At 41.1% G+C, this 14,771-nt stretch overlaps 1 protein-coding gene across 1 annotated transcript in view; it reads right to left on the reverse strand.

The window, feature by feature from the left end:
- Positions 1-2,498: 2,498 nt before the first annotated feature.
- LOC124799243 (G2/mitotic-specific cyclin-B-like) overlaps positions 2,499-14,771 on the reverse strand; it is a 55,140-nt gene continuing 42,867 nt past the window's right edge. The window contains exons 7-8 of the mRNA XM_047262788.1: positions 3,661-3,799; positions 2,499-2,875 (exon numbers count right to left, since the gene is read on the reverse strand). Coding sequence (XP_047118744.1) covers positions 2,777-2,875; positions 3,661-3,799 — 238 coding nt within the window. The 3' untranslated portion in view covers positions 2,499-2,776. The remainder of the gene's footprint in view (positions 2,876-3,660; positions 3,800-14,771) is intronic.

The following is a 14,771-nucleotide window of genomic DNA, read 5'->3' on the forward strand; positions in this document are numbered from 1 at the left end:
GTAATTGGTTGAGTTGTTGCTGCCAGTTTTAGATCATGTATAGCAAATGTGTGATTTTGTGTGGGTATGTTCCAGTAATATTGTATCCATAATTTGTATTTAGCATGTTGGATAGTGTGTTCAGAGCAAGGCAGAACCAGAAAGGACTTAACGAGTCCCTTGGTATATTCCACGCTTAATCTGTATTGGCTGTGATGTGCTATTATTTGAATTTGTTTGGATATTAAGTGTGGTTTTCCAATTTTTCATTACTATGTTTAGGAACTATCAATTTAGGATCTACTTTGTATATTTCCAATATTTGTAGTAACCATGAGTGGGGTACACTATCAAAAGCTTTTTGGTAATCAATGTATGCACACTGTAGCGACCTTTGTTTAGTTTTAGCTTGATATGTCACCTCTGCATCTATTATCAGTTGCTCTTTACATCCTCGTGCTCCTTTGCAACAGCCTTTTTGTTCTTCATTTATAATTTTGTTCTGTGTTGTATGTGTCATTAATTTCTGTGTAATGACTGAAGTTAATATTTTGTATATTGTTGGTAGGCATGTTATGGGGCGATATTTAGCTGGGTTTGCTGTGTCTGCTTGATCTTTAGGTTTCAGATACGTTATTCCATGTGTAAGTATCAGGGAATGTGTATGGGTCTGCAATATAACTGTTAAATAATTTAGTTAGATGTGAATGTGTTGAGGAGAACTTCTTTAGCCAGAAATTTGCTATTTTATCTTTTCCAGGGGCTTTCCAATTGTGAGTAGAATTAATTGCTTGGGTGACTTCATGTTGCAAAATTATCACTTCAGGCATTTGTCGTATCATCTTTTATGTATCCACCGTGCATGCCTGTTATGTTGTACCGGGTTTGACCATATGTTGCTCCAGAAGTGTTTCATGTCTGTTATGTTTGGTGGGTTGTCTATTTTAATGTGTGCGTTATCTATTGTCTGGTAAAATTTCTTTTGGTTTGTGTTGAATGTTTGGTTTTGTTTCCTTCTATTTTCATTTTTTTTGTATCTTCTAAGTCGTTTGGCCAATGCTTGTAATTTCTGCTTCTTTTCATCTAATTGCTCTATCACTTCTTGTTGTGAGATTTTACCTAACCTTTTTCGTTTTTTGTCTGACATTTCATTTCTTATAAATTGTGTTAGCTGTCCGATGTCTTTTCTCAGTTTTTCTATTCTGATCTGTAGCCTGTGTTGCCATGCTGGTTTTGTGGGTTTCTTCTGTGTTGGTTGGTTCTGATCTCTGCCTAGTGTGTATATTTAGTGTAGTGAGTGCTCCTATATAAACCAGTAGGTGTAACTCTTCCATAGTTTTTTCATTTATTTTGTTGTGTATGATTGTGTTGATACTTTTTATTGTTGTTTCGACTTGTGGGTTATTTGGCGGTCTATGTGAGAATGGTCTAATATCTGTGTTTGTGTCTTTGTATTCTATACATGTCAGCTGAAATTTTTCTTCTATATCTAACATGTGCGTCACCTCGTGTTCTATTTGTGCTTGTTCTGGTGGCTGTCTTAAGATTTCGTTTTCCTCTGATTGTTTAATTGATGCGTGTTCTTTGTTTGTTTGCTCTGGGATGTTTGAGCCTATTAGTGTATTTTCTTCTTCTTCTGATTGCACATTATTTTGTTCCAGTATTTGTTGTACTTGTTTGATGTTTTCTAATTCTGACTGGGGTATCGTGTTATTTTTGGTTATTACACGGATCTGATCAGCTAGTCGTTCTGTTAAAAATTTTAATTCTGGGTATCTGGTAATAAATGTTGTGTATACTTGTGATCTGTATCCAGTTGTGTTGGTTCCTAGGTTTGTTACTTGGTAATAACAGAACATGAGGTGTCGATTAACTTCATCTGACCATCTCATCCTCTGTCCGTTTTCCTTCTAGGGTGGTTGCAGGAAGCATATCCTGCAAAACACCTCTATTTGGATTTGAATCATTTTCCAGTTGGCTAGCAGTGTCGTTACCATTGTGGGCGGGCATAGGGTTCAAGCGTCGTCCCCGACCATGACGGCGCTTGTCAGAGGCTTCTTTAGTTCTGTCCTGAACCAACTAATCACACTAAAAGGGGGGTTAGCCCTATTAGTGGTTTGTTCTTTTCGTCGCCATTTACGACTGACAGAACATACCGGAGGCCTATTCTTTTCCCGGGCCTCCACGCGAATTATTATTAAATTTTAAGGAAGAGGTCTTCTGGCTACTAGGAATAATACTTAGATTTTAGATAATAGTATTTTTCAGTCTATGATCAAATAGCAAAAATAAATTACTTTTAATATCAAAGCTATATTTCCTCCGTTACTGACCAAAACACTGTCAATGAGCAGTGTTGGTGGGAGAAAAGTTTACAGTTAATAATGATCTATGAATATTTTCTGGAACTCCCACTGGTTTCATTGAACTTTCTCACTGGCCTTTGTTCAAATTTAAGATTTTTCTGTTCCTTTTGTCAGAGCTGGGATGAAAGTATTTAATACCAATTCTCTAGTTCCTACTTTATTTATTACAGACTGTACAGTAAAATAAGGTCACAAATACACTGGGATGAGACAAAGTAGTTTTCTAAAATTATAAAACTACACCGTTAGAAAGGTCACATTACCACACACACGCTATTCCAAATATTACATTTACACATTTACACACAGTACAAAGTTGACAGAAATTTGTTTCATCATTTCAGAGTCGATCATATAAAATGTTCATTATGTTACTTCATACAAAATTACAAAAACTATGGATTAAAGCAGAGTAGTGCCTTAAAACTAAATCACAGAAGTTTAGTCATCCTCTTCAGGTTAACAGGTGATACTTCAGGAAGGGTGCTCACTTTCAGGTACTTGCTTCTGGAGTACTTTTGGTACAATGCCTGAAAATTAAGAAATATAGCAGTATTAATGGCAAACAGAAAGCATGATGCAGTAACTGAAGAGTACACAGAATTCTTCTAAAAGCTCCCAAGCTTTTATGCATCAGTGTGTCCTGTGTTCTGGTTCATTACAGAGTTGCTAGTTGCCCGTGCATGGTCACTTTGAGGCCACTAACTCCCTGAATTGTTCTAATGTTACTGCAGAGTGATTCAGTATGTTCTGCAAACACTAGCACCAGCAACACTATCACTTATTCCTAAGCATTTTAATTACAACAAAACCAAAACGTTGCTCAAAATTTTTTCAATACTTCCTACCAGTTCACGTATATCAAGTTCTGCAGGTATTGCTCAACTATTATTACTAACATTTTATTGAGCCCATCAATTTATAATGCCTTTTTTTCAACAGTCCTGACATTTAAGTGAAATTATATTCTCAGGAGACAAAGCTGTCAACCTCCCTTGAAAATGCTGCACACAGTTTTTTCTAATAACTACCACACTTAATCCTGGCACAATACGTCAACTTTATATTGTACTACACCGAATCACTATAGTTACAACTCCTTCTGGCCTTTGCATCTATTATTCTTGCTTTGTGCTGATCCCCCTCTCTTTCCCTTTTCCAAAAAATGCTTTAAATTTAGCAATTGCTGTGTGGTTAAGTAACTTAATATACTACAATAAATTATAAAATATAACAACAACATTCTTTACCAGGGCTCAGATGACTACCAATGCTATGGGAACACTACATACCAAAATATGAAACAGTAACATACCTGATATTTAGAACTTTCAATGTTCATGACTGCAAATGCAATTTTTTTCGCAATATCTGCAATGTCTTTTAGTTTGTATTGTGAGTAGTAGATTAGCGTTTCTGACCACACACTGGAAGTATCAGTCTTGCTCCTCAACCTGGAAGAAAGGAGGGCAACGACTAACATTTTATTCATTCTATATACACTCATCTGAGCAACTGACAGTAAATCATACATCTGCTTTACATGAACACTTAAATATTTATAAATGAAGTAATATATGAAATACACCAGCACTATATGTTCACAAAATGTTGTGCATTATTTTAATTAAGAGAGAAAAATGGCAATTTAATTGGGTTTATAAAATAATGAATGCATCAGTTCCACATTTCACAATGTAATTGACCAGTAATCAAGAATTTGAGTACAATTCTAACAGCAAAAGATCTCTTAGAGTTTCACAAATACTGCACCTCCACAAAATTGGAAACCAGCCATTTACTGACAAAAAGCTTGTCCAAGTATGTGCTTGACAATGAGCACAGCACTGTGTTGCATTGCATCACAGAGGGAATGGAACAATTACTAAAAGTTCTGGTCGCTAGTACCATATTAAGGAACTGTCAATACTCTGTATTAAATGCCTTAAAGGTAACTGGACTAGACTTTCCTTCCCCATTCCACTTCTACAGTAGAACATGTTATGGAATTAGTAGAGTCAGTATAAATTTGACTATGTAATTGGACAAGTTAAATATCGCCTAATACTGATTTTTGAAAGAGACTTTACATCCGCTGAAATAAATATCGAGTACCTGAGACTATCCGAGTTTGAAAGACGTGTAGAATAAGAAATGAAAGAATCTTTATGCTATGGAACGGAATATGTGAACAAGATACTAATGAAATTCTTAGAGGACAAAGGAGTATAATATAAGATGACCATTCCCCATATTCCATAACAAAATGTGTAGTCTAGAGAATTTGGGACAACAATGACACGACATCGCAAAATTATGAAAAATTTGTCGGGACGTGGAGAAAGGGCTTCGAAAGACACCATACAGAAACGGAGGTCCAAAACTAAAACTTAAATGGCCTTCACCATACTGCTTTGATGGATAAAAATTAGAAAACAGTCTCAGCCTGCACATCATTTGCTAAAACAACTGGGAACGTAAATGTTTAAAAAAAAATGGGCATTCCATCAAGAAGTGACGGACACTTAAAACTCAGCTTAATGTGTACAAAGTGGTGAGGAGTGCCACTTATCAAATTACAATGGCTAAAAAGGCAGTGCCCAATACGCAACCTAGTTAAAATGCCATCCCGGAGGGAGGGCTGAGAGCAGGCCATCCAAGCTACTGGGAGAGGCTTAACAATCTTGAGTTTATTCCCATGAATGGAGGACCAATGGCGATGCCAAAGGGACACCACCACCTGACAGATGGCAACACAGATCATTGGAGCAAATACAGAAACTAGTGGGCTGAGGTACGAGGACTGCAGCCTTGGCAGCAGCCTCGTTTCCTGGCAGAGCAACATGACAAGGAACCCAAGAACATTACAGTAGCTCCATCAAGAGTGAGCACGTGACAGTTTTCCTGGGCTTGTTGCACTTTAAAAGTACTGAGAGTGTGAGCAGAGGGCAGAATTGAAAAATCTGTGTCGCTGGATGTACTAAGTGGCATGATACAGGGCAAAGAGCTCAGCTGTAAAAACTGAGCAGTGTGCTGGAAGCCAATTTCAGAAGATGTGGGCGCTAATGACGAAAGCACACCCAACACCATGGCCAGCCCGAGAACCATCAGTGTACCCAAACATGCTACTGTGAAGTGCTAAACACTGTGAAACTGAAGGCGATAGAGCAAGGCTGGAGCAGTGTCCTTAGGAAGAAAATGAAAGCCAAGGTTAACAAGGTCTGTTTCGTGGAGCCAAGGTGGTGAAGGGTTCACACCCACCAGGAAAGTTGCAGGTAGTGTGAAGTTAAGCTCCTGGAGCAAGTGCCGAAAGTGGACTCCAGGGGGTAACAAGAGGGACGCGCCCCATACTGGTGAGCAAAGGAATCATCAAAGGAGGCATAGGATTGGTGGCCATGCATGGCAGACTAATGGCATGCATACCTGCTGAGGAGAAAGTCACAGCAGTAGGACAGTGATAGTTCAGTAGCTTCAGCATATAGACACTCAACCAGGCTAGTGTAAAATGCGCCAATGGCCAAAGGGATGCCATGATGGTGGATAAAATTGAGACGGCATAAGAGGGACAGATGTGCAGAGACAAACGAAGCACCCAAAGTCTAGTTTCGAACAGACAAGGGACCGGTACAAAGGGAGAAGAGTAGTTCGATCTGCACCCCAGGAAGTACCACTGAGGGCACACAGGACATTGATGGGTCGCATACAGTTGGTTGCCAGGTAAGACACTTGGGAGGACAAAGAGTGTTTCCTATCAAGCATGAGCCCCAGGAATTTTGTAATTTCAATGAACGGAAGAGCAACAGACCTAGGATATAAAATGGTGGGAGAAACCAACTGTGTCACCAGGAATTCATACAGACTGTTTTGTCAGTGGAAAAACTAAAGCCATTGTCAATGCTCCAGGAGTAAAGACAATCAAGACATGACTGAAGACATCGCTCAGTGAGACAGGTCCATGAAGAATTGCAATAGATTGCAAAATCGTCAACAAAAATGAAGCCGGAGATGCCAGGCAGAAGACAGGCCATTATAGGGTCAATGGTGACAGCAAAGAGAATAATGCTCAGGACGGAACCCTGAGGTACACCAGTTTCCTGGATGAAAGTGGTCGACAAGGCAGCACCCCAGCCAATAACTTGCAAGCAAATGAGTAAGGCACTTTTTCTTTTACCTGGATCTCCTGGACAGCCCGCTCATGATACAAGGGACAATCTCGAGATGAGGTGGCATGGCTGCCATTGCAGTTGATACAATAGGGAGGCGGCGGCACACAATCGCCCTCATGTGCATCCCTACCACAGGTTACACATTTGGCTGGGTGTTGACAAGACATTCAAGTGTGCTTGAAACTATGACACTGGTAGCAGCGCATCGGATTCAGAATGTACAGTCTGACTGTGATAATTTCATAGCCTGCTTTGATCTTTGACAGCAGCACCACTATCAAAGGTGAGGAAAAGAGTGCGGGTGGGTACTAAGGAAGAATCTACCTTTTTCATTACACAATGGACGGCAACGACACCCTGATCGGAGAGGTAACATTGTATTTCAGCCTCTGTTGGACTGTCCAGCAAGCTGGTGTAAATTACACCACGGGACGAATTCAAAGTGCGATGGGCTTCCACACAAACAGGGTAGCCATGGAGACGTGAGGCAGCAAACAATTGTCGCATTATGAATCATAAGCCGTCTCCAAATGCAAAGTCCCATTCTATAAATGAAAGCAGTATTTCACAGGGCCAGCAACTGAATCAACACCTTTCTGAATAATACGTGGATTTACTGCAGCGAAGGACTGAATCTTTAGTACATGAAACCATGACGAACTGTGGTGCAGTGAGAAGGGTCTTTGAATACTTAGCTTCATTCAGTTTATGTTTCGGAGACTATGATGTGAAGGTGATTGGCTCATTGCAAGGAAGTCCCCCACAATTTCCAGCATCCCCAATGGCATGCTCCTTCCAACTGTGGGCCCCCCTTCACAAGTGGCGCACCCACCTTAGGTGATTGTTCACACTTCAGGTCACACCTCCTTAACACCTGACAGAGGGACCAATCGGCAATTTGGTAAGGTGGCAGCTCAGGCAATCACTCCTCCCTGGGCCTGGCCTGTACCAGGGGTATGTGCGAACCATACCTGTCGATCCCGGGCTGGGGATTACGTGTTACCCAGTCACCTTTTACACATCAGACACGTGGGCCAGATGTCGAAGTGCACAGGGATTTGAGGGGGGAGGGGGGGAGGAACCTTAAATGCCGAAGTGGAGGAATGAGAGGAAGGAAACAAAGAAAGGAAAGGGAAGGGAAGGGAACAAAAAAACTGGTGAGACTTCTGATGTCAGCGCCAGACAATACAGAACATTCCCATTAACACCCTAGACATGTTCTCCACGGAAAGGGAAAAGAATAGAGGATAGACATGCAGCACAGAAGGGGAAAGATGCTGCAAAGGCTGGGGCCCGTGGTAGCCAAGCACAAATTTGCCGAAGAGTTGCGAGCCTGCTGGGGGAGGTTGTGTATGCGACGCCAAACAAAAATTGCCCTACTTCCATTGAACTGCAGTTCAGTAGCAATTTTAACTGTTAACACCACACTTCCTGAACTCTTGTGCAATGAATCTTACCAAAAGTGACAGATTTGAGATATCTTTATTGCAGTGCAAAAATTAAACTATTTTTGTAACATGCAAGTGAAAGTATGGTAGTCTTTGCGAACACAAATTAACACTGGGCCTATTCAGTTTGCTTCTATCAGCCAATCCCTGCATAGGATGTGTATAGTGCACAAATATCATTCATGATAAAATTAATTTAAATTGTGCTGCAAGAGGTAGTTTGAAAGTTTCTTAAAAATACTGGAGTTCATTACTTTACAATCTATCTTAAACTGCAGGCTATGGACCACACTGTCACCACAAAATTTATTAAAGAAATGGTAAAAATAATAATACTAACTTGATATTGAAATAAACATTCTCAGTGTTATGTGTGATGGAAACAAACCAAGCATGCACAAGTTTATGTTCGTGTGAAGCTGTGGGGCTATATTTGGTGGTTTTCATGTCGAAACCTGTGCACTACAAAAATGTGCACTGTAATTGATGCAGTGCATTAAATATGTCCTTGTTGGTAATACCAAGAAATGTGATTTAGCAGGATGAAACTGTTACTTATGTTCCAAGTTAAGATTTCCTCACTATTGTGGCAAAAAGGAATTTCCAATGAAACAACTTTCGAGAAGGAGGGACAAATACTTCAGCTGACGTCAAGTAAACACAAACATTAGGTTGCACCTTAAAATTAGGCTAACAACTCTTATGGCCAGAGATCCATACAAGTCTGCGTTTAGCACAGACTTGTTTCAGCCATAGGGTGATATAAGGTATGTTAATGCTGACATGGCAAAGAGCCCGTTTTGCTATGGCAGGATTCAACTGGGTAAATATTTTAAAGAGATAGTAATCCCTTTAGTATTTAATGGGAAACTTCCAAGGCAGCAGGAAATTTGGCCATTGTTTTATTATACCACAGCAACAGACTTACCATCACAGAAAAGGCAAGATTTTTGTTATTTGATGAGAAACAGCCTACAAAATATTCAAGGGAAGGAATCTCCAGCATAACTTATGTTATTAAGAAATCACAGACAGTAAATTTGAACAACGAACAGCCAAAGCATGTTTTTACAAAAGAAATCAGGTCTCTCATATCAGATATTCTGTATTGTGTTCATATACCAAAACCCAGCCGGCATAAATGGAACTTTTTTTTTTGCAAAGTGCATACTTACAAGGCAAAAAAAACAGCCAAGATTATCAGTTCTACTCCTTTCAACAAAAATTTATACAAGCCTGGAACATAATCAAATAATTCCATTCATAGACCAAAAGGAAAATAATAAAACAGAAGAAATTTAGTAAGAACTGGACCATTGAGGCATATGAAGGACAAACAGTAGGTCTGATAAGAGCACCTCAGAAGAATCACATTCAGTCAAAATCAAAGACTAAAACCATCTCAATTTTTCATAATCAGATGTTTTCTTAAAATGAAGATCATAGAAATTGGGACATTGGGTGTCCTGTCATACTAAAGGTTCATATGAATCAAAATCAACTCTGCAAAAAACGGCTTCCGCATATACATACATACATACATACTCTACAAACCACCATACGGTGTGCAGTGGAGGATACCCTGTGCCATTACTGGACATTACATGCTCCAGTCGCAAATAGATCAAGGGAAAAAACAACTGTCTATATGCCTAAGTTCTAATTTCTCATATCTTATATAAGTGATCCTTATGCAAAATGTGTGTTGGTAGCAGTAGAATCTTTCTGCAGTCCACTTCAAATGCCAGTTCTTCAAATTTTCTGAACAGTGTTTACTTAAAAAGAATGTTGCCTACCCTCCAGGGACCCCCCCCCCCCTCCCCATTTGAGTTCCTTGACCATCTCTGTAATACCTATATGTTGTTTGAACCTACCGGTGTCGAATTTAGCAATCCACCTATGAACTGCTGCCACGTTTGCCTTTAATCTGCTCTGGTGTGAATCCCAAACATTAGCAGTATCAAAGAATAGGTGGTAGTAGCATCATATATGCTGTCTTCTTTACAGATGAACCACACTTTCCCAATAAACTGAATTTGACTATTCACCTTATCTACCACAATCCTCATATGCTCATTGCAGTTCTTATAGCTTTGATGTGCTAATGTTTTTCCTATTCATCCACATTCATGTTTTTTCTATATTTAGGGCTACCTGTCATTCATCACACCAACTAGAAATTCTGTTTCAGTCATCTTGTATTCTCCTACAGTCACTCAGCTTCCTATACACCACAGCATCATCAGCAAACAACTGCTGACTGCTGTCTACCCTGTCCACCAGATCATTTATGCATACAGGACACAATATCAAGGAAAGTTCTGGTCAAGAATAGCAAATTATTTAGGAATATAAAGTAGGATCAACCTTTAGTTGAGTAGTCTTCTTTATTCCTAAATATTTTGATAATAATAGCATTCTTATCACAAATCCCTTGAGCACTCCTCGCAATACCCTTCTGCGATTACAGGACACGACCTAATATCATGTCTAATCTCCTTTTGCCCTGAATAGTGCAGCAATTCGACATGGCTATTCCTTGAAGAAATAATGAGTCATGTTGTCCATGCTGCCTCTATAGCTAACCATAATTCCGAAAGTTCTGCTGGTGTAAGATTTTGTGCACAAACTGACCTCTCTGTCATGTCCCATAAATGTTCGATGGGATACATGTTGGACAACTCGTGTGGCCAAATCATTCACTGCAACTGTTCAGAATATCCTTCAAATCAATCATGAACAATTGTCACCTGGTGACACTGTGCACTATCATCCATAAAAATTCCACTGTTGTTTGGGAACAATAGTCCATGAATGGTTGTAAATGGTCTCCAAGAAGCTGAACTTTTTCCACTCAACAATCACTTCAGTTGGATCTGAGGATCCTGTCCATTCCGTGTAAACATAGCTCACACCATTTGAAGTAACCACCAGCTTGCACACTGGTTTGTTGACGACTTGAGTTACGGTTTCATGGGCTCTGCACCATGCTCGAACCCTGCTATCAGTTCTTACCTGATGAAATACAAACTCATCTAACCAGGCCACAATTTTCCAGCCATCTAGGATCCAACCAATGTTATCATGAGTGCAAGAGTGGCACTGCAGCTGATTTCGTGTTTTTGGCTGCCATAGCCCACTTACACCAAATTTTGCCATTTTGCCACATTGTGCAAATGTGGTACATTTGTCAATTCAGAACTGTCTCCCATAAGTCCAACCCCTCGTCCAAGTCGTGGGAGATGGGCAACGGCACAAAGTAGGGGATTGCCTTTAGGGGCGATGTACAGCGGGGACTTTGTGTGCCCCAGGACCGCTACGGTAGCTGAGAAGGCCCTATGGGAACCCTGAAACGTGACGGCTAACGGGGCTCTGGTGAAGCTGCGATAGGCCTAGCAAGCCAGTAGTGGATAAATCAACTGCTTTCAAAAAGGGAACATGCCTCGGATCACGGAACGGATTTAAAGGAAACCGACCAAGCAATGGAAAAGGATTACGAGATGGTTTACGGCTGGGCACCTTAAACGTAAGGACTCTAACTGGGAAGTTAGAAGAAATTGTAGAAATGATGGAAAGGAGGAAATTGGACATCTTGGGACTTGCTGAGACTAGGTGGAGAGGAGTTGGTGAAAAACCACTAAGTAAAGGATGTAAACTGTACTGGATAGGGAATGAGAGGGGAAGAAATGGAGTGGCAATAGTGGTCAGAGAGGGTCTGCAGGAGGAGGTGGAAGGTATCAATGATCGAATGATAAAAGCCAGAGTACGGGTGAAAGGAAAAAGCATTGAAATCATCCAAGCATATGCCCCACAGGTGGGGTGTACAAAAAAGGAGAAGGAGGAATTTGAAGATGACATGCAAAAGCAGCTAAATGGAGGAAATCAGATTATAATAGGGGACCTCAATGCACATGTTGGCACAGACAGGAAAGGATTCGAGGAGATAATGGGACCAGAGGGCTGGGGGAACCGAAATAGAGAAGGAAAATTGTTGCTGGAATTCTGCAAGAGGAATGGGCTGGCGATCGCAAATTCGTGGTACAAGAAGAGGAGTAGTCACAAAATAACTTGGTACAGTGGGGACTGGTCCCAAACTTCAGTAGTAGACTATGTACTAGTGGATAGGCAGATGATGAGCAGCCTCACAGATGTTAAGGTCATACCATCTGAGGCCTTAGACAGCGACCATCGGCTGTTGGTAGCCACCCTGAGAGAGAAAAAAGATAGGAGGGCAACAGATATACAGGAGAAAAGGTTGAAGACATGGATGCTGAAAGAAGATGAACGGAGGACCCAGTACCAGACACTGATCAGGAAGAAGCTGCCAAAGGAAGATCAGAGAACAGTGGAAGAAGAATGGGGCGATTTTAAGAGGGCTCTAGTTGAGGCAGCTGAGACTGTGTGCGGAAGAACTAGCACAAAGAGGAGAACTAGGGAAACCCCATGGTGGAACAACATATGTAAAGAGGCAGTACTTCGAAAGAACAAAGCCTTCAGAGAATGGTTCCAGACCCGAACAGAGGAAGCTAGGGTAAAATATAAGGAAAGCAAGAAAGCGGCACAGACCATAGTAAGGGCGGAGAAGAAGAAGTGGATGGAAAAATGGACAAGAATGTTAGAAGAGGACAGTGAAGGGAACAAAAAAGTACTTTACACCATGGTAAGAAATAAGAGGAACGACAGAAGCGAGTGCCTGAGGATCATGGATAATAATGGAAGAGTTGTGGAGGAAATGCATGAGCTCAAAAAGATTTGGAAGGAGTACTTTGAAGATCTGTTGAATGCTGCCAAGCAGGTAACTAACAGCAATGGAGAGCCTAAGGCAGCAGACGATTATAATAGTGGGGAAATTGATGATCTAACTTGGAATGAAGTGGAAGAAGCCATAAAGAGGATGAAAGGGGGCAAGGCACCAGGTTGGGACGAAGTAACAGTGGATATGATACGAGCAGCAGGAGAAGTAGGAACCCAGTGGCTATACAGAGTGCTGAGGGTGGTGTGGAAGGAGAACAGAATTCCTGAGGATTGGAAGAAAGGAATTATAGTCCCGATCTTCAAGAAAGGGGATAAAAGGAGATGTGAGAACTACAGAGGAATCACCCTGCTATGCCACTGTGGAAAAATCTATGAAAAGATGCTGGAGAAGAGAATAAGAAGCAGTATTGAAAGTAGACTGCAAGAGGAGCAGTACGGTTTCAGACCGGGAAGATCAACAACGGACCTCATATTTGCGGTAAGGCAACTGCAGGAAAGGCACTATGAGTACGGGAAGGACTTAATCATGGCCTTTTTGGATATTGAGAAGGCGTATGACAGTATCTGTAGGGACAAGCTCTGGGATGTGCTGAACGCAAAAGGGATAGATGAAGAGATTACACGAAAAGTCAGAAAAATGTATGAGGGAAGTGAGAGTTGTGTGAAAGTGGGGAGGGAACGTACTGCATGGTTCAAGCTGGAAAATGGGCTGCGACAGGGAAGTGCACTTTCGCCTTTATTGTTTATTATTGTTATGGATGAAATCCTACAGCAAGTATCAGATGCAATTGGAGATCATAAAATGAAAGCAGTGCTTTTTGCCGATGACCTGATGTTATGGGGAAATTGCGTGAAGGAGGTGCAAGAGCAGTTAGATGCATGGGAGGCAACGGCAGCACAATATGGAATGCATTTCTCTGCAAAGAAAAGTGAAATAATCGTCACAACAAGGAAGAAGAATAGGCCAAATGTGGATATAACTTGTGGAGGGGAAAAACTACAAGTGGTAGAGAACTTCAAGTACCTGGGAAGCATGATTGAAAGTAAGGGGGGAAACGCAATGGAAATAAATGAAAGGTGCAGAAAAGCAGGGCAGTTCTACAAATGCATTAGGGGGCTTATTTGGAGCAAGGAGGTGCCACAGAAATCCAAAGGAATTATATACCGAACCTACTTTGTCCCCATATTGACATACGGAAGTGAGACATGGGTAATGCACAAAAGCGACAAAAGTAGAATACAGGCTAGTGAAATGAAGTTCCAGAGGAGCAGGTTGGGTGTAACAAGACGAGACAGATTGCGAAATTTGTATGCGAGGGAAAGACTAAAGGAGGAACCAGTACAGGACAGGATAGAAAAATCAAGACTGCAGTGGTATGGACACATGAAGAGAATGGATGAGGGAAGAATTCCAAAGAGGATGTTTGATCTGCAACTGGAGGGGAAGAGGCCCAGAGGAAGACCAAGAGATAGATGGGTGAAGGGAGTGAAGGAATGTGTGATGAGAAGAGGAGAGAACTGGACGAAGGTGGAAGAGGGGGAATGGTGGAAAGACAGAACACGATGGAGAGGCTTGTGTTCCTGACAGACCCAGCCAGTGGCTGGAAACTGTCCAAGATGATGATGATGTTGTTGTTAGAATTCAGAACTCTATGCAAATGCTGCCGCTCTTTTTCATTAAGTGAAGACTGTCAGCCACTGTCTGAGGTGATAGGTAATGCCTGAAATTTGGTATTCTCAGCTTATTCTTCACACTGTGCACCTCCAAGGATTGAATTCCTGGAATGGAATGTTTCCTGCGCCTAGTTCCGACTACCATTCCATGTCCCAATCTGAACTCCTTGTGTGTGGCCACAATCATGCTGGAAATCTTTTCACATGAGTCAACCAGAGTACAAATGACTGCTCCACCAATACACTGCCTTTTTATACCTTGTGTATGCGATATTACCACCACCTGCAAATGTGCATGTAACTATCCCACAACCTGTTATCTCAGTGTATATCACGGGAGAAAGGCAAGCATAGTTTCACACAAATGAAGTTTTCTAAAACAG

The sequence above is a fragment of the Schistocerca piceifrons genome, chromosome 5 (assembly GCF_021461385.2).
Source record: "Schistocerca piceifrons isolate TAMUIC-IGC-003096 chromosome 5, iqSchPice1.1, whole genome shotgun sequence".
NCBI lineage: Eukaryota > Metazoa > Arthropoda > Insecta > Orthoptera > Acrididae > Schistocerca > Schistocerca piceifrons.